Source organism: Dermacentor variabilis, chromosome 3, assembly GCF_050947875.1.
Source record: "Dermacentor variabilis isolate Ectoservices chromosome 3, ASM5094787v1, whole genome shotgun sequence".
In the NCBI taxonomy this organism is placed as follows: domain Eukaryota; kingdom Metazoa; phylum Arthropoda; class Arachnida; order Ixodida; family Ixodidae; genus Dermacentor; species Dermacentor variabilis.
The window spans coordinates 115,529,040-115,549,640 of NC_134570.1; the positions used below are offsets into that span (position 1 = coordinate 115,529,040).

The 20,601-nt window shown below is 44.7% G+C and overlaps 1 protein-coding gene across 1 annotated transcript; it reads left to right on the forward strand.

Moving 5' to 3' along the window:
• Positions 1-1,947: 1,947 nt before the first annotated feature.
• Positions 1,948-20,204, forward strand: LOC142574697 (uncharacterized). The gene is made up of 3 exons (XM_075683726.1): positions 1,948-2,133; positions 15,849-16,046; positions 19,929-20,204. Exons 1-3 carry the CDS (start codon positions 2,095-2,097, stop codon positions 20,202-20,204), a joined length of 513 nt encoding a protein of 170 aa, XP_075539841.1. The 5' UTR covers positions 1,948-2,094.
• Positions 20,205-20,601: the final 397 nt, after the last annotated feature.

Genomic DNA, 20,601 nt, shown 5'->3' on the forward strand with positions numbered 1-20,601 from the left:
TTGTTGTGATAAAGGCTAGGAAAACGACGGTACGCATCTAATTAGAATGTGAAGATATCTACACGGTTGTCGGTTTAGGCTGGATCTGAACGCTTCCTTTAATCCGTGTGGTCCAGGAATAGCAGGGGAAAAGTAAACCCGCCCGCAATAGAGATAAGTAAAAGGCGTTTGGAGGTTTTGCGGCAGAATAGTAGGAAGACCACGAACCACAATAAACGATAGAGTAGAATAAAGAGATTCCCAATAATGGCTCAGAAAGCTTGCTGCCGGGTATTCATAGTGTTTTTAAAAAATAGGGTAGGTAACACATTTGGCAGAAAAAGAAAAGTAGAGCTTGTTGTTATAAGCTGCACCCCATTTCAAAAGGGACACTCATGGGATCCAACCATGTATCCAGGTCTAGGAATACGTTGAAAGCGTGGTTGAAGACTCGTGCTCTAGAAGGAACGTCGAGAAGGCGCGGCCACTAGAGCGAGACAAACAGGCGAATCTGGAGAAAGAATACATCCGTGTTTTGTCAGTTTTGTAAAGTTTGGTAGCGCCACATTGGAAAAATGCCGGAATTACATGAAACAGGTTGATAATGTTTTCCACGGGATGGTACCACCACCAATGAAACGGTGTGAGATAGATTATTTATTGAAAATATTTTATTTCAAGGACTGTTAAGTAAAAGTAAAGTGTGATTTTAATAACATGACAGTACATGGCTTTTATCAGCATTCAAAAAAAAGATATGAGAATCAGCATGCAGATTAAAAAGAATGTCACTTTACACGTACTTCGCTAGTTTTGCCACCAACGCTGAATTCCGGTGGCTAGTACTGTAAGAATGCCGTTTGGTACTCATCATACCAGGCTAGCCACTACTACGAGGTGTCAGTAGAAATCGCAGGAATTAATATGTTTAATGCGTTATGGCTGAAATCTCCATAGCGCACAGTTTGTTCGTGACAATTGTCTAAAATGCAGTGTGCGTGTGGTGGCAGGACGCTATCTACAACGTAATGGAGGATTTATTACTCAGAGTATCTATAAGTAGTAGGGCTGTTCCTATTCTACCTGATATGGCTTTAGTGACTCCATGCAGAAAAGAACATTTTGCTTAGAAAATTATTTAAAGAAATTACTGCTGGAAACCAGTTTAGACATTCAGCAGCTCTCAATAGTTGTCATATCAATTATATAGACCCTCGAGGCGAATTCTTGCTGTAGGCGGCGCTGTGATTTTTCGGACATATATAAGTATACTTATTGTGGTCGCACAGTGGGCGTGTGAACTGAAGCAGACAAGAAGAACTAGGCGTTCGCAGGGACATCCCCTTGCATGGTTTTCTCTCTGTTCACAATATATATCCGTAGCTTCCAGGGCTTTGTTCTTACTACCCAGCATGAGTTGTCTTGCATGCTGCCTCTGAGCATCAATATGTCGCACCTTTGTATACCTTGTACACCGTTCGAGGTGTGTTTGTCGTTGCTGTTATTCTCACTTAACACGTTGCTGATAACCACTATGCAAGATTACTAGAGAAATGGGTGGCTTATTTCAAGTTAGAGAAAAGAATTCACGACTGTTATAGAGCAAATGGTGTTACAAATTGATGAATACATTTTAAAATAAAACCAACAATTATATGAAGAATCAATATTGGATAACTAAACATAACACAGAAAACGAAAATATCCAAATTTACCAGAAATTTGGTTTGGTTCGTCCATAAAAAATTTCTTGACTTTCTTTACTCTCGTTTGTCTTTATAGAAAAAGAAGTTCTCTTAAGTTACCTATTTCGTCGGATTCTTGGTTCAAACCCTAATTGGTTCACCGCGGAAAATGCGGATCATCATCAACATCAATTGAGTCACCTGCTGCAGTAAGCAACGAAGCAATGAAAGAAAATGAAAAAGAAGCCAGCTATTGCACTTTGTGTACCACTACTGCAGATGAAGAAGAACAAGAGCAGCAACAACAGTCGTTGTTACAACTCTATGGTTGTTACTGCTGCTGCTGCTGCTGTTGTTGTTGCTGTTGCGCCACAATTGAGGAACAAGTAATCAAGCAAACAACCGTTGAGGCGAGGACAAGATCAGCTTTATGAATCCAGAACCATCATTGCAGTCTTCCGCGACAGAGGTAAGTCAATGAAATAATTGAACAGCAGTTTTTGCCTTTTTATACTTCGTTACTTCCGAGATGTGTGCGATAATATAAAATCATCACGAAAGAAATTATGCGGATCCCACGAACTGTGGGAAACGATGGAAGCAAAGCTTTCTGTGGTGTTTACTTTGATTAGCGATAATTAATGATGATGCTGACTGCGAATGTTTATTTCTTCAACGTTTTGTCAAACACGCGAGTGGTGAGGTCATGTTAAACGCTACCTTGCGTGAAGCACTGCTGTTCGCCTGTGTAGCGCACGGAACACAAAGGGGGAGGTATTTGCTTGAAGCGTTCTTGTGCCCCATACTTCGTGACCTCTGAGGGGGTTGAGCACATTCATTATCTCACGTGGCACAACGCATCGTGGCAGAAGTATTAAACTTTATTTTAGTTATGGCGCTGTGCCTGCCAACACTCCGACAGGATTATGAGGCACACCGTAGTGGCAGACTCCGGATAAATTTTCACACCAATGTGTTATTCAACGTGTCCCTAGATCTAAGTGCAGGATCGTTTTATTGCGATAGCAGTTATAGGGGAACTCCAGGCGCATTTCTGCCGTCGTCGTCGCCGTCGCCATCACCGTGAGGTTCCGCATGAGTGGAAGCGTGTGAGGGTGAGCCGCCGAATGCGGTTCAATTTCGCGTGCGTGAGTGACGAAGGCCGGCCAGATGTGTGCCCTCTCCTATGGCGCACGAGGCAGGAGGGTCCGGCGAGGGAGGAGGGGCGTTCTTCTCCGGCTGCTGCTGGGGTGTCTCATTGTCCTCCTCGGCCGCCGCTCCGTACAGTGTGGAGACAACCGCGGATCTACTACGGCCTTGACCTAATGAATCGCAGCCGCCGTAGAGACGCGTTGCCGGCACTCGTGTGTCTTGAAAGCGATCTGCGAAGTGGCCAAAGTGCGCGCCCGCACGGGCCTATCTTCGAAGCGATCTACGATGTTTGGAGAGTGCGTGTAGTGCCGGTAGCTTCGTATAAGCTGTTATTTCGACGTTTCGTTCACGTTCAAGCGACAGATGCACGGAGGTCAATTGTCTCGCGGCTTTTACTTTAGCGTTTTCATAGACTGTTTCTGTTGTCACCGGGCAAGAAGTGTTCATGTTTACCTGTGCGCTCTTGACACCGTGCTCCTTAATTTATTTAAAACACGTTGACTGGCTAGATGGTTTGAATCAATGATAAAATGTGCAAACGCGACTAAACAAGGACGTACAAAGAAGCAGACACACAAAGACAGCGCTGTCTCGGTGTGTCTGTTTCCTTCTACATCATCGAGTAGTCACGCTTACACATTCTATCGTTGTTAGTTTAGTTAGTAAGGGAATGTTTACAATTCTATAGGCCGGTAAAACTACTATCATTACTTCGTACAGCTACCTACTAATTTGCTATTGCAATCGGTGCTTCACCTTTCGGGCGGAACTGCAAATTTCTTTATTTTGCCCCCGTCGAATCCCGTCGAAATGCAGCTGCCACGGCCAAGATCAAAACCACGATCTCTGGCAATGCCATAGCCGCAAAGCTACCGCGGTGGCACAGAAGTGTTTATTTGACGTATTGCCGTTTCTGTAGTGTCGCCTAGAAGCTACGGTGCACTTTAATGCGGCTCTGCTTCTGCATGACCTACGTAAGTTGTCTCCTTGAGAAATTCTCACAGCACTTATTTTCAGAAATCGCCGAAACGTACCGTACCATACCTTTAACCGCGACCGCTGTCATGTCTACAGTAGTAGGGTTTCCTTGACTTCTAACGCCACCTTTTCCTTATCAGCCCCCCCCCCCCTATGTCAGGAAACTGCGAGCAAAGAATGGCAAGGCTGTTATTCGATCTTTTCGCAGATGCGTAAGTTCAGCCCATTCCCTACCTCCTCTCCTCCCGCCTCTTTACCATTCTGTCTAGCTTCCTTGTGGACTTCCACCTTAGTAGAAAGGTAAGGGCTGCAACTTCTGCAATGCTTTTGGAGAGGGTCATGGATAAATATAGCTGTGGGGAGGCTAATGTTACGATGAAAGGGAGCTAGCTCCAAAGGGCATTCTACACATTCGCCGCGGTGCCCCGGTTGAAACGAGTTTCTCGTGTCGCCTTTCCTTTCTGCCGTGCTCCTGCCACGTATACACATGCCCTAAACCAACATGAAGAGAACCAATATCCGGCGCGATGTGCCAGACAGCAGCAGCAGCAGTGGGAAAGTCGAAGTAAGAGACAAGAAAAGCTTCATTTTAAAAAAAGCGACAGCAACGTTTGGCGTTTCACTGTACTTCCTCTGACAGCGTTCTAAAGAATGCGCGGGGGCGGCATGCTGGCAGGCAAAGCACAGGGGGCGACTGCTCCTGTGGCGCAGGGACAAAGTCTTTACAGCTAGGTGGCGTCTCCTAGAACGAGCAGAATGCCGAGCGCATCCGCTAGGCGTTGGGGGCGAGGCTCCTCATTGGCCCGTGAGACAAGACAGACTGAAAACGTTTAGCTTATGTAGCCGGGAAGTATACTATCCGTTCCGCGCAGACCGCTCACTGTATGTACCACGGTGTAGTATGCACACCAGGAACGCCGATGTTGGTGCGCTAAACACTCATGCCTATAACAAAATGAAGAACGCTGTGGTGGCTCATCTAAACACACAAATAAAAAAATTTGAGGAGCCATTCTACCCTCTGAAGGTGGTTGACCAGCGAAGCTGCTATGGTGGTATAAATCATGTTGCTATAGAGTTTTGTTGGTATGTAACCATAGATTTATTTATGTACACGCCATTTATGCGAAATAGAAAGAAATATCAGGCACGCACTACGTCATGCACTACGCCATACATACACAGAGCTAGCGCCGAAAGGCTTTTACGACGCCGCTCTACAGACGCTGGTGTTGTGGACGCGGCTGCGTCGGGGCGTCGTTTAGAAGCAAGTGGCCGTTAAACCGATCCTCGATGCGACCGACGATGTGCGTTGACCGAGGCGCAGTCCAAAGGAGTGCACGAAACAATGCAGGTTTGTTTGTAATTTGCAGCTTTACAAATATCCATCAAATATGCAGCCTTACAACTGAGAGATGAACATGAGATAGAGTTAATGGATGAAGCCGTAACTAGGTTTGCTTCAGAAGCAGCAGTTGAAGTGGAAGGTAAGGCACCAAGACAACTAGTGGGTAAGCTCTCCCAAGTAACAAAGGACCTAATAAAATATCCACAAAGAATGAAAGTGTCCAACTCAAGAGATAAGATAGAATTTGCGGAACTGTATAAGCTTATCATCAAAGAGAAATTAAGGGATATTCGAAATTATAAAGTGAGAAAGGCAGAGGAGGCAGTAAAAATGGACGCAGCATGAAATCTGCGAGAGAGAAATTTGGCATAGGAAAAACCAAGGTTTATCCACTGAAGATAAGCAGGGTAATATCAGCAATCTTGAAGATTTAGTGAAAGCAGTGGAAGAATTCTATACTGACCTGTACAGTACCCAGAGGAGCCACGATATCTTCATTTGAAGTAGTATTGTACAGGTTATAGAGACTCCATCCTTAAATAGCTACGAAGTTAGAAGGGCCTTGCATGACACTGCAAGCGGCAGGAGAAGATGGAATAACAGTCGATGTAATTAAAGTTGGTGGCGACATAATGCTTGACAAACTAGCGGCCCTTAATGTGTACTGCCTATTGACTTCATGCGTCCTAGAGAACTGGAAGAATGACAACTTAATACTAATCCCAAAAAAGGGAGACGATAAAAAATTGAAAAATTATTGGCCCATTACCTTTCTCACAGTATAGCATAAAATATTTACCAAGTTAACTACAATAGAATAAGGGAACACTGGATTTCAGTTAACGAAGGGAACAGGCTGGCTTCAGGAAGGGATACTCCACAATGAATCACATCCATGTCATCAATCACGTAATCGAGAAATCTGCAGAGTACAATAAGCCTCTCTTTATGGCTTTCATAGATTACGGAAAAGCATTTAATTCAGTAGAAATGCCAGCAGTCATAGAGGCATTACGTAATCAAGGTACACAGGCCGCTTATAATCTTGGAAAGTATCTACAAAAATTCCACAGCTACCTTAATTCTCCACAAGAAAGTAGGAAGATACCTATAAAGAAAGGTGTCAGAGAAGGAGACACAATCTCTCCGATGCTATTGACTGCGTGCTTGGGAAGAGTATTCAAGGTATTAAACTGGGAAGGCTTCGGAGTAAGGATTAACTGCGAACATCTCAGAAGCCTTCCACTTGCAGATGACAGTGTCCCGTTCAGCAGCACTAAAGAAGAGTTACAACAAATGATTCAGTAGAGATTTGATTCGCTATAGATACCAGCAGTCACAGAGGCATTATGTATTGAAGAAGTACCGAAGGCTTACGTAAATATCTTGGAAAATAGGTACAGAGATTCCACGGCTACCCTAATACTCCAAAAGAAAAGTAGACAGATACCTAGAAGAAAGAAGTCAGACAGGGAGATACAATCTCTCCAATGCTATTCTATTCACTTGATGCTTGGAAGAAGTATTCAAGTGAATGAACTGGGAAAGCTTAAGAGTAAGGATCAACGGCAAATCTCTCGGCAGCCTTCGGTTTTCGGTTTGCAGATGACATTGTCCGGTTCAAACACTGGAGACGAGTTACAGCAAACGATTGAGGACTTAGAGGGTGTGTAAGGGTGGGGTTTGAGATTATTATGCAGAAAACAAAGGTAAATATAAATAGCCGGGCAAGGCAACAGTCGTTCAGGATCGCCAGTAAGCCTCTAGAGTCCGTGAGGGAGTACGTTTATCTAGGTCAATTACCCACAGGGAACCCTGATAATAAGAAGGAAATTTACAGAAGAATAAAAGCGGGGTTGCAGCGCATACGACAGACAATGTCAGCTCCTGCGTAGGAGCTTACCGTTATCACTAAATAGAAAGGTGTACAATAAGTGTATTTTACCGGTGCTGATATATGGGGCAGAAACTTGACGATTGATAAAGAAGCTTGAGAACAAGTTAAGGACCGCGCAAAGCTTGATCAGACGAAGAATGTTAGGCGTAACGTTAAGAGACAGAAAGAGTGGCGGGGATGAGAGAGCGAACGGGGAGAGCCCATATTCTAATTTACATTAAAAGAAAGAACATCGAGCTGCGCAGGTCATGTAGGGTGTTCGTTAGATAAGTGGTGCACCATTAGGGTAGTAGTCGAGGACGGCACACGACTAGGCGGGGAAATGAAATTAGGAAACTCGCAGGCGCAAGATGGAATCAGATCGCGCAGGACATGGGTAATTGGAGATCGGAGGAAGAGGCCTTCGTCCTGCAGTGGACATAATATATGCTGCTGATGATGATCGTTTCTTGGTGAACGTTAGTCAGTTTGGCAGTGTCTATCTAACCGCCTCCATCATTGAAGTTCTCATGGTCGTTTCGTTAACTTGGTACGTACCCAAATTGGCGTAGTCTGACAAGAGTGTATGACTTACATAAATAATTGTTCATTACATGAAAATCATGACATATGTGTCATGTAGGTCATAAAACAGCCGCCTAGGTCTTCGTGCTTTAATGGTCGTTTCGTTAACTTGGTATGTACCAATATTGGCATAGTATGACAAGAGTGTATGATGAACATGAATGATAAATCATGACATGCATGTGATATAGGTCATGAAAGAGCCACCTCCGTCTCGGTATGTGCCTAAATTGGCATAGTATGACAAAATGTGTGATGAAAATAAATAATAGGTGATATCGTGAATGTCGTAACTAGCGTGTCATTTAGGTCGTAAAACAGCCGCCTACTTCTTGGTGCTCTCATGGTCATTTCGTTATCTTAGTAGGCTTCCCGCATACTGCTTCGCCTAACATCAAGTTCCACAGGGCGGGGGATCTCCCGGCTTTTTTGGTGAGAGTTGCTTGTTAGTGAGATGAGGCCGAGAGGTTGAATGTACATGAACGTTCTTATTTTACACATCTACGACGGGTACTACAGTACACAGTTTCATGTATATACGACAACACAATATCCAGGCAGTCCAAATGAATGAATAAAAAAACATGTAGGAGCACTGCGCCCGTCTTAGCAAACACTGCACACGTTTCCCCAAGATATCTGCTTTTAATGTTTCTTCATGCGTAGGTTATCATATCAGAGCATTGATTGCCTTATCCTTCCAAATCAGTGTGGTTGAACTGTTCGTAGCCTCCAGCCCCTAATGTCGTCTCGGCAGACTCCACTTGTGATACGACCAGCTCCGACGGACTCATGGTGGGGGTTTACACTGTTCCCGCGGATATCGTGGACATTGGCTCTTTGCGGCAATTAGTGGGGTCTCTCTGATGGTCAGCTTGTAGCAATTAGGGAGCTAGGCCGAGAGGGTCGCTACCGCTTTCACAAAATGCGGAGGTTACTGTCACTTCGGGATCAGCTTCCTTGCCAGTCAATTCTCTGAGCTGGACACGACGATGAATGTTAGACCACTGTCGTCTAGGCTGGCACTGGTGAAGCAGTAGCTTTGCAGGAAGCACACAAAATATTATGCAGTAATTCCACTGGAGTTTTCTAAGTGCTAGAGCCATTAAAAACCCTTATAAGTTTTTATCAACCTTATCGAATTTCATCCATCCCTTGTCGGTTGTTCTCAACCTTATCAGAATTGCTCCTACTCCTATAAGCCCTTATAGATATTTAACTCCTTGGTCATCAGCGTTGAACCATTGTCAATCGCTATCATTCATTATCTTCTTTATTAACTCATTTATTGCCTGCTTGTCCGTTTGTGGCGATAGCACAATGCGGTAAAACACATTTATATGTTCTATACATATTCGCCTTCTGAAAGCGGAGGTGCTTACGCCAGTGGGTAACCTACCTGGCCTTGAGCGTCAAGTTGTAAGTTCGAAATTCATCACCACCAACGTTTCAGACCACATTCTCGTCTGCGCTTAGTGTCGGCGTCCCTCGACATCCCTCGGCATAACCAAGTGAACCAGCACAGTGAAGGATGAAAGAGCGAACACGGAGCGCAGTGGCGGATCAAAGACAGTGACAGCGAAGATAGCGCGAGGAAGAAAGCTGTGGATGAGGGCGCAGCGGACCCATGAACTGAGGAGGAAAGTGTGGCGAAAGCGTGAGAAGAAAAGCGTAGTGGCGCGCAAGACAACGCTCGGCAGCGACGACCGCCACAAGATGGCGCCAGGTTAGCGCACCATTGTCTGTTCACCGATGCGCCTCCACCGATACCATATATAGAAAGAAAGTGTTGCATGATCAAAGGGTTGTGTGCGACGGCTGCTGTGAACCCCGCCAAACACGTCACCCTCGCGCTGCATTTCGCAATGTCCCGATTAGCGAGGCAATCACGCCACACTTAGCTCCGTTTGCAATATGCCACACAAGACAGGTTGTCCGTGTCCACCAATATATCGCGGAATTAAAACATGTGTGGAGCTGTGACGAGAATTTTGAATTAGGAAGTGTCGTAATCATCGGCGAACTTTCTTGCTTGATTTTTCCTTTCGAATTTATTTTGTTTTCATTGACCCACAAATTTCAATTGGCCCACCCCTAAATTTCATATTGACCCACACCCATTTCGCCCTCCTCTAAATTTTAAGTTGGCCCACCCCAGATATCAGTTGGGCCGCAGGAAGTTGGCCCTCCCCCAAATTTCACGTTGGCTCATCTCCAAATCGCAAGTTGGCCCATCTCCAAACTTCTAGGTGGCCCACAACCAAATTTAGGTTGATCATCCCCAAATTTTGTGTTGGCCCACCTACAAATTTCAAGTTGGCCAACCCTCCAGTTTCAGTCGGCCCACCTCTACTGAACGCTTCGCCATACATTCTCGATGAAGCCTTATGTGTACTTATGGGTATGCATAAATCTGATCATATGAATATGCTCTCTGATCACTTTTTTTCTTTCAATTGTTCCATGGTACTTATAAAGCTACCAATCATCTACACCTACAACACTATAACGAATAACTGTATTTCAAGTTACGCATTTTTGTGAAGGTACAAGAAGTCACACTTGTCGCATCACAGATTTTGTTCGGGTGCTCGCCAAAAAAATGTTTTCGCATTAGAAACACAATCCGCGCATGGCTGAGCTGCCGCGAACATCTCAGTCACCTTTCGCAGTCGTACGCGTTGCGTAGAGCTCGCAAGAGGTGCACGAATTCACCCTTTTGTCAAACACTCTCTTTTCAACAGCAGCCTTCTCCTCACTGTTTTCGGGCGTTATATTACGTCATATAGCATAATACCATAAGTGGCAGCTATCGAACAATAGCTGAAATCTATCACGAAGGGTTTTGAAGATCAGTGCGCTTCCTCTTGATGCCACGGTGTATATTTATTGACGCAGTTTAATAAACAGGCTTCGGATTCCCTGTGCTACGTTGCTTAGATACAGCGGCAGCCGTGGAATTACGCAACGAGTGTGCTCGCTGAGCGCAGTGTTGCTCGCTGACGACAAGCGCGTTTGGCACGTCGTGTGCGCAAAAATAGGAAATGGTGCTGTCTATAGTAGGATACAACTTAAAAACAGCAGTTGGCGACCAGGGCAAACGGACCGCGCGGAGTTGTTACTCCGCCAGCCAATCACAGAAGTAAACAAAATCGTCGTCATGCGACCATTTCATAATGATGTCGTACTTGACACCTCCGGAGCGTCTGCTGTTCTTGAAGAGCCTTTTCATGGGTGGAGCGATGACGTGGGCAAAAGACCTGGAGAAAGTGCATCGATTCTGAATATTTCACCCTTGAATAGTGCCCGGTACAGTAAATTTCGCTGGTGGCCCCGTTTTACTCATAGAACTTCACTGCCAAATGAAGTGAAACTTGACAATAAGCAGTTGCAGTGAAGCATGCGTTTTATTACAGTTCAATAAAGAATTGGTCTTTCACTGTTCAGCTATGATAGACGAGTAAAAACGCAGAAAATTACATGCTTATAAATTTTCTTTTGCTGTTTCCACCTGATTTCGGTAACAGGGAAAGCTTGAAGTACGAACTCTTTGCAGCCTCGCGAAGCAACACTGGCTGGTAGTTATGAGGGTGTTGGAGGGGATTTACAGCAGAATTGAGTTGTATCTGACTATACGTAAACATCTAAAATCAAATCTTAACTGCACGCCAAGGTGGCTTTGAGTAGGCGGAGTCTTGTGGGCACGGCCCACTGCGCCATAGCCTTCGCAGTTCAAGGCATTGAAAAAGGAGCGGGAGCACCGCGAAATGGATCATAGCGACCTTTGAATGCATATAGTGCCCCTTCTGCTGTACGGATTGAATAGCGTCTTGCGGCAAAGTCTTAAATAGTCTATTTTATTTTCGACTGCATATCTCGATTTCTGTAAAAAGGGGACTAAAGGGAAACTGAACAGGTCTCACAGAAAATCGAGTTATACGCACCATTTGGTACTTTCGAAGTTCTTGAACACGAAAATCAACTCGAAATTTGACATCACTCAACCAAAAACGCAGTATAGCAAGAAAAATTATTAGGAGGCTTACCTTTCGCCTGTAAGAGAGGAAGGCGAAATCATTGAAGGAACCCTGACTCCTTGTCACGCTACACGGCAACTGCAGTTTTCTTTTCTTTTTTCTCATCCTTTGCCTCTGTGCGCCGTTGCAGCAGATGCGAGCAGGCAAGCGCCATCTGAATAACGTCGTGACGAGGAAACGAGCTCAGCGCGCCGCTCTTAGAAACGCTTGAAAGGGGGTTTGCTTTTGAGTTTCCGCGCAACAGAATCATGTTTTCACGTATATTCCAGTTACAAACCGAGACTATCATTGCCTGTAGTTTGTGCGTAAATCTTTCTTACGCGTTTTACTTCCAGTAATTTAATTATTTCAGTAACGCCACTCCGAGGGCCTGCGTGGTTCGGTATCCTTGGTTAGGAAAAAAAATTTTCGCTCACAACGTAGTCGGCGCCAAACGCCGGACGCCAACACAACCCCCATTTTGTGCCACGCGAGGTCCTTAACGCTCACGCGTTGAAGCTCCGAGCTGCTGCAGCGCGGCGCTCGGGGAATGTGGCTCGCATCGATGATTGGTGGACCGCACCATGACGTCAACCCAAGGGTCGGCGAGAGCCCGCCGCAATGCGAGAGCTTATGACTGCGATTACCACCCAGGTGATTTTGCAGAGTTCGTCGGTCGCTCTTATGAATAATTTTGATCACTTGGATATGATTGGCGGGACACCACACGCGTTTGAATCAGTAGGCCGACAACGAGAACCATTTATGCCAAGCGCGAGCGCGCTGGTCAATGGGGTATTTGGGATGGAGCCCGCTGGTTCCGAGTGCCTAACTGCGACATTTACCCGTGTCGGAAGTATCGCTTGGTACGTATTCGTAAGTTTTTTCTTGTGCTGTACCTTGCTGTATAGCCTTAGCAGTACGAGTGAGATGGTATTAGTCTCATACCGGGCACCCTTATAGCATTGACTATGGAGAGACTCGTATCGCACACAGTGGATTTTAGTGTTGCTGGTTTGCAAGTAATAAAGTTCAGCTGTCGAAAGCCATATTCCCAACTCTGGTTACTAACTGGCGTGTCGTGTCCACCGTCTGACTCACTTTCCCTTAACTTCTCCATGTAAAATTAGGCCCCCAGTCACAGCCTTGGTTATTTATCGTCACCACAGCCTCACATAGCATGGCGACCGTCTATCATTGAGGACACACTATTTACTACATAAATAAGAGAAGTTCCGCGGAATACAAGCCTAGATTCGGAACTCTTCGGGAAAAAACAACGCGAATGACAGAAGCGAGAAGCGGAGGTTTAGGTAACCGTGGGAGAAAAAGACGGAGATTACCAAGAAAAACAACGTACCTTTATTCTATAAGCGGCATGAGCTCGAACATTCGACACCTTACCACCTCGTGCTTTCGTCTCTTCGCTAAGGCTGCGATTCATTCTCTTTATGAGCGAAGATCAACGGCGCTACGCATGACCCTAATCGAGCAGATATTACTGGAATTCTCATTGCACGCATGAGTGGTAAACTATGTTGGTAATCAGTGTCCGAAAAATGTTTCCCGCCGAGAAGTGTGGTTCTAGAAGGCTTGACATTCATATCAGCGCAGCGATTCACTGAGAGGCCTGCTTTTCCTGCCTTAGGATGTTGTGAAAAAGTACATCGTCTCAGCCGCCGGCGCTTGTACAGCCGTAGGCAGCGCAGAAAGAAGTCATGTTTGCAGTATATGCCTCTTAATCTAATTTTGCCATGTGCAAGCATTTATTCGAAGCGTAAGGCGGATACATAGGGTGAAAATGTTGATTATTGGAGGTAAGGGCCACGCATGCAACACGACGGACGGGCAAACCCTGCAGGCTATGTTGACGCGGGCGCCTGGGACTCTTACATTGACAATAATTCCCGCAAGCGTTCCACTTTCACCGCCACCACTGGCTGACTGGGTGTGCCGTGGTGGTTGGAGCACCAGCTGGGATTTTAATTGTCTATCATGGCGCCGCTACAAGTGTGATCGAAAAACAAAACTTCGGACGGGGTTTTCAAATGTCTGTGCTTCAGAAAAAAATGTCACTTCTTAGAAATCCAAAACCAGTTCAGTTTCCCTTTAAGAGCGTCTTTCAAGAACGACACTAGCCTTCAGAGTAGGCTGACCCCCCCCAAAAAAAAGGAGAGGCAAGAATAAAAGACGGGTAGCGACGCCATATCGAAGCACCCGCACTGGTCCGCTGCAATGCCATGCTGAGACCCTGGTTGTTAGGTGGACTATAACCCATTCAGAAGCAGCCAAAGACTGCCCTCAGCAAGTTTTGAGGACCTTCACTGCACCGTGCACATCGGCTCTAGTACGAGCAAAACATTCCGGCAGAACCCATCTCTTGATGAATGTCGACGTGAATCGACAAGCATAAAGCAATGTAGCGGCACGCCGTATCGCCACCGCAAAGACATGTCATCGATGAGGCGTGTATGCAGCCGAACTAATATCTCACGTGATTCCTCTGGACATGCTGCACTAAGCTGGCGGCGCAGTGGCGCCAACGTGAAGTCGGTGCGAGGGCCGTGTGTAAATATATAATCATATAAGGCTAACTATACATGTATACCATATTTATTGGTTTGTGTCTCCTACCGGCCCCTTAGGGCAGTACATACCTGGAAATGGAAAATGTCACGGGTTTGCGTTATGTAGTAGCAGATACCAGATAGTAATAGATAAAGAAAGGTATTAGATACAATAAAAATTATGTAAAGGCCGAACAAAGATAATAAACGGAAAGAAAACGCAATTTATACAGTATATGGTAGCGTGAAAATTGCAAACGAACTAAAAACGTGATGGAAATGATCAGTGGCCATGAGAATATAAGTATAAAATTACAATCGTATCAAATAGGTAAACAGCCTGCCAAAAAATACATATAAAATGAAACGAAAAAAAATGTTCAACGATTTTAGGTCCATGAAGACAATGTAGAGGTAAATACTGAAGCATATGTAGGTTATGACATGTTGATACAGTCTAGGAAGGTTAGCAGTGATGCGTGAAATGATGATTTGTGTAAGCGAGACGACGATTCGCGGTAAGGAGATCCATTTGGCAACATGTAAAGAGAGGGGCGAAATCTTACAAGCCACACGTTTTTAAAATTTATATTTGCAGGACTCACTCCTGCAAATATAGGCTTGACTTTATGAACATGGTCAGCGCGGGTCCAGATATGAGGAGAAGCGGGTAGAATATGGGCCTAGCGAATGGAATATTAGTATGGTGAAAAATGTGTACGAATGACATCACTGTTAATTTCCTGCACATGTCAAGACGAGGTAATTTAAGGGATTTATTTGAGACGTATCAGTTTGATAGCGAGAGTATGAATATAAGATGGTTGCGATTACAGGCAGCACTGGAGGAGTTTTATATATATATTTTTTGTAATTGTAGAGCAGCACATACCCAGTGACGCATGTGCAGAGACCTAAGATGGCATCCAATAAAAGCGGCACGCACGCGTTTCACATACCCCGTGACCCAAGTTGGTCCGACGGTTGGTTCTGAGCAGGGATCCCTCCTCGGCACTGCAAGCCAATGTACCTTTTAGACCATGGACAATCCACTGACAAACTGCCGTGAAAACGCTCAGAAACCCTATTCGACAGAGAGACAAGCAAAACTGTAGACATCATAAAGTGCCAGAAGTATCCCAAGAATAGTAACCGCGTATATTACATTGAAATCCGTGCGTCACTTTTGGCGTCAGGTTATGGCATCAATTTAGAAAAGTGAGAGTTTAGTGTTCAATTTTTATTCCAGCATTAAATATTTTTTGGGTACATAACTTTATCAATTCAATAAATTTTTTGTTTATCATCAGATCATTAGGGGTCCTTTCAAACCGGAGATTGTTCACCAGTGCTATCATAAGTGCTACTCTCTGTGCTGGCGTATTAAGTGCTACCGAGTGCTTCTGTATTATCTAGACGACTTTATTATCTATTCATGGAAGCCACTATTTTGCGATATTATACGAACAAGTTCTCAGTTTTGTGCACAGTGACCTGAAATAATCATGGCTGTAAACCACCGAACGCATTCGAACGCTTTCTTTATGTACACAACCGAGCGTAGTAGAATGCATTAGGTTGTTTCTGATGGAAAGCGGCAGCACTGACATTACACACCAGTGTCACTCAACTGTATGCTTCTGCAAACTTGTTGACATGCAGGAGTTCCGAACTCCACGGGGAGAATCTAACAGGATATCACAAACGAAAGACGGTGGCGATGGCAGACGCTACATAGCCTCGCTGTTGTTCGTGTGCCTTATAGGAGTGGTGGCGGGAGTACTGACAGCTGGATTGGTGTCGGTGCTGACGGTGCTACTTAACTCACCTGTGTCATTCACCTCCGCAGTAATAAACGAAGTAAGTGCGAATGTTTCAGGAACATAAAGGTGCCTTGTCCTGTGTACATTGTACCACGTGTCTTACTAAGCTTCAGCTTCTGATTTACGACGATTCAATCCTTGATTCAATGGGCTGGTTTGTTGGTCTGCGAACGCGAGCGGTAAGTGACATAATGCAGTACACATATATATCTAATCAGTATTCATAGCCTCTTGTATTACTGAGGGGTTCCGTTTTTTATTAAATATTTTGCTGGTGCGTTGCGCAGTAGGAGCTAATGAAACTAGGTTTGCTCTCCCTTCAAAACCATGCTCGTGATTTGCGTAGAGGCCACGTGCAACTGGAGTGCATTCGTTGGTGGACGTAACTGTTCGATTCGAGCGTCTGTAATTTCCATCCTGCGGGCGGTTTGCTGCCTCGTCGACTGCAATGGAAGACTACCAGATAATGTGAAAGGTAGAGTACGTATTAACTGCCGTAACGAATGTTGCGCGATTCGGGGGCTTTTCTTAGCTGGCTACGATCCTGACGCTGGCGATCGAATCAGCTTTGATGAAGGCATCCACGACGACTACAGGAGAGGGCGCTAGGCAGCGGCTTTATCGCAAGTGGCTCAATTACCAGAGTCTCTGCTGCGATTTGACAGCGCTGCTGCAGACGGGCGAAGCCGACGTGAGGTGGAAATAGGACCACGGAGCGGTTAGCCAGGGCTTTTGTCAGTAAGTGGAAGGTCTTATATTGCGCGAGCGGAGCATTTAGTAGTTCTGCTGTTTGGCCAAGCAAGCTTCCGGTCAACACCTGCGCATTTTGTCGATCGCCCAACGCATTGGTCACAGAAGCGGTGTCCAGCTGAATTTGTTAAGCATCCCTAGGCAGCGAACAGGGAAGCGTCCAGTAGCTTTGCGGAGAGCATTATCGTGATGTAGCTAGAGGTACGGCAATGCCATATTCAGGTACTGCGGTCTTCGCGCCGTTGTCACGTCGCCCCGCACGCTCTAGATGCAGTCGCACTTGCCTAATATCTCACCGCTGCCACCAAAATATTTCGAGACGATTACACGAAAGAGAAACACACTACAATCCCCACTGAATCTAACTCTAAGCTATGAGTTCCTTGATTCTCATCATCCTTCTCTTACTTGGCCTTTTTTTCTCTTATGCGCAGTATCTAGCCTGCAATATTTTGCGAAATGTTAAAAGCTGTGTGCAAGAAGACAGAATTATGCGTGAATGGACGGGACAGCAGGGAGACGAACTTAAATTAAGCAGTGCGACAGCATAGATGATGTCTTCTAGCATGTGAATTAAAGAATATTCAAGGCAGTCCGCACTTTAGATAATTTTTGGACATGTGAAATCCGAGGAATGGATGGACTTAAGAAATGTTGAGAGCCCTGGAGGAGGTAATGGATGAATTCCACCAACGGCAAGAAACTACCGAGGCAGCAGACCAGCATAGGACCTTACATGACTTAATTATGCCAGAAATTGGTACCAGCCCTGTCCTAGTGCTGTCATTTGGGCAAAGAGCGAACAATTGAATGATGGCCCAGAGTTAGATACTGGATTGGGCCAACATTGGGCCAGTGCAGCATTGGACCCAAGTCTGGCAATATCGTTATCACTGCCAGCTTTACGACGAATATTGTAATTACGCTGGTTCCAGTGTACACAGCCATTACTACCGTGAACCTTTTTCTAATGCCATTTTTCATAGCAGTTGTCCCTATAATTTCTCACTAATCAGTACCTACAAAAACGCGATAGAAGTATACTAGTCTAGGAAGGCAAAGTCCTACAGAATGCTATTAACAAGTGAGATGAATACTAGAAGACATTGTATAGCTGTTTACAAATAAATTTATACCAAACAGGCGTTTTCCGAGTTGCTTAAAGGTGGACGCTGGGTTATTTCAAAATATTTCATTAATTAATAAATAACTGCCAAAGAGGCACCTTCCTTGAAGCTAGGCGGATGATGGTAATTTAAGCAGGGCCCCAGGGATGGGAATTGGGCAAGGTGCTGAGGACCGTGGGATAGCCAGGAAATTGAGGGCAGGAAGCTCATGCGCGCAAGCTGATCAGTGCTCGTACGACGGGCAGCTGGTGAAGCCCCTGAGGCAAGCAATAACGCAGTAGTTTCATGTAAATTTCACTTCCTCACACATCGACATACCTCTTATTTGGAGGAGATGGTTGCGCTAGGAAAAAAAAGCACAAGTGGGGAAACACAGATGAGGGGATGACAACTTCAGGCTGAGTCTTCGAAGGTTTGAACGAATAAATTTTCGTGTAAGAGATTTCTTAGTCAACGCACCTTCATATCACAACATATATTACATATTTCCCAGAAGGTGCTACAGAGCGCATTCAGAACACAAACGCAATATGCACAGGCTCCATGCCTACGTCTTGTTTACACCACAATTTTACACCTCACATTTAGTCAACGTAGCAATTCAGAAATAAAGCGCAAGTACAACAAAACTTTTTACAGCATTAGAAGCCTATAGCTTCAAATAGGACGGGTATAATGCAGCTTCGTGCAAAATTTCACATGTGAAAATAGAGCAGTTGCGTCCGGAAGCACTATCATAAATAGGCATTTTTTGCACGGTAAGAGAAAAACACACTGCCGCTTCCGCTTGCTGAAAATGATGATTGACATAGAATAGTGAGAACAAGTGCGGTTCCTCGTAAGACTTGCGGGATCAGGCAGCACCCGTGGTGCGATTAAATCAAAGTATGCTCGGATTTGGGTAATATTCATTATCATAAATTGACATGTGTTCTACGATAGGTACTAGTTAAAGACTGTTAATAAAACAAATGAGCATGTTAAAACCACTGTACATTAGTGAGGGTTGTTTGTATAGTAGGTATATACCGCGTGATAACGCTCACTTTTGCAACAATTTAGGAATACGTTCCAATACAGACTGCAAGAATTGTCAATACAACTCAGAGCGTTTCTATTCAGTAAGAGTTGATGGATCTATGCCAGAAATTTAAGCGGGCCAAAAATAAATAAAGAAATACAGCAGATTTCAGTTATTATTTCACCCTTTGGCTCTCTATGTTACTACGATAGTAACATTTACCCACAGTCAAGACCACTTTCTCATTTTCGTATGTGCGCATTCTTCTGCTATAAAGAACACTTACCACGCATTTTCACATGGAATACTACATTGAAAAATTAGTGCCTTAATGGCCATAGCGCCTTATTGCAATTGTTTTCAGACCTATTTTTAAAGACGAACATGTTTCCCTACAAACATGTATTCATATCATGTAATACGTTGAAGGTAAATTGACATATATGACGTGGGTAGCCGCCAGAAGAGAATATGTTTACATATATATTCGTAATTATGTCACATTTTAGCTGTCATGGAAAAGGCTGTAAAAACTGAAGTTCCAAATACTAGTAACTCTGCGCAAGTATTAAATGACTAATTTTTTAGGTTACCCAAAAAAGATATTCTTGCAAGCGTGCATTTGCAACCAAATTGTTCGTTGATTTTGATATCGATAGTTTAACCCCTTCACAGAAAATAAATTTGTTACTAACACCGCGAATATTATTTTTTTCGGGAAAGTAGCTTCTAGGACACACAGGTAAGAGGCGATGGTCTGCTATGGAGATGTGCCATGGTCGAACACAATGTCTGGGACCTTTGATGTGGAATGAACATACATTGATGGGTGGGAGGCCCCTTAGCATTATTTAAAACACCACATGGCAATAATATATATATATATATATATATATAGGAGTGTTTTTATGTGTCTGGCAGTGTGTTCGCTGACGAAGGCCGTGCCTCAGCGAAAGCTTTGGCATCTAAACAGCCTTTTTATCGGCCTTGTTTCTTTCTTGGACATGTATTTTTTTCACAGAGTGCAGCCAACCCTCCTGCGTGCACTACGAAGGACTGCAGCGTCCTGGCGCAGTGGCTGAGGGTGAAACTGGACCACAACGTCGACCCTTGCCATGATTTCTACGAATTCGTGTGTGATGATTACAAGGGCGAGCATATTATATCAAAGGCAAGTGATAAAGGGCGCACGCTCAACAGTAGCTGCTACAGGATGATGGCTGCAACGTGGCGCTTAATAAAGCGGAAAGAGAAAAACATATCACAGATAAGTGAATACTCTGCACCTCGAAAATAAAGGTGTGCTTCAGTCTACTCCATTGCAAGGCCCAGTTTTCTAGCGCATTTAACATTCTCTACGCTTAAAGGTGCCGTGCCCCCTGAACTTTGCATGTTGTTCTTATATTACGCTTTCTTGATATAGGACTTTGCGATGCCTCTGACGCAAGTCAAAACGCGGAAATCGGACCATTTACTATTTTACTTTCCTTTTGAAACCAGTTTCTGCAGCGACTGCAGCGTGATACATGCGAAATTTTAGGCAGGGGATACGACTCAAAGCAACATGACTACTGCTGTTCGTTTTGATAGGATGGGCATGAAAAAATTCGACATGTACTTTTTACCACGTGAAGGCGAGATGCTGCTGAACACTTCGTTATGGGCTGCCTCACATCGTCGCATTGCTCCTTTCG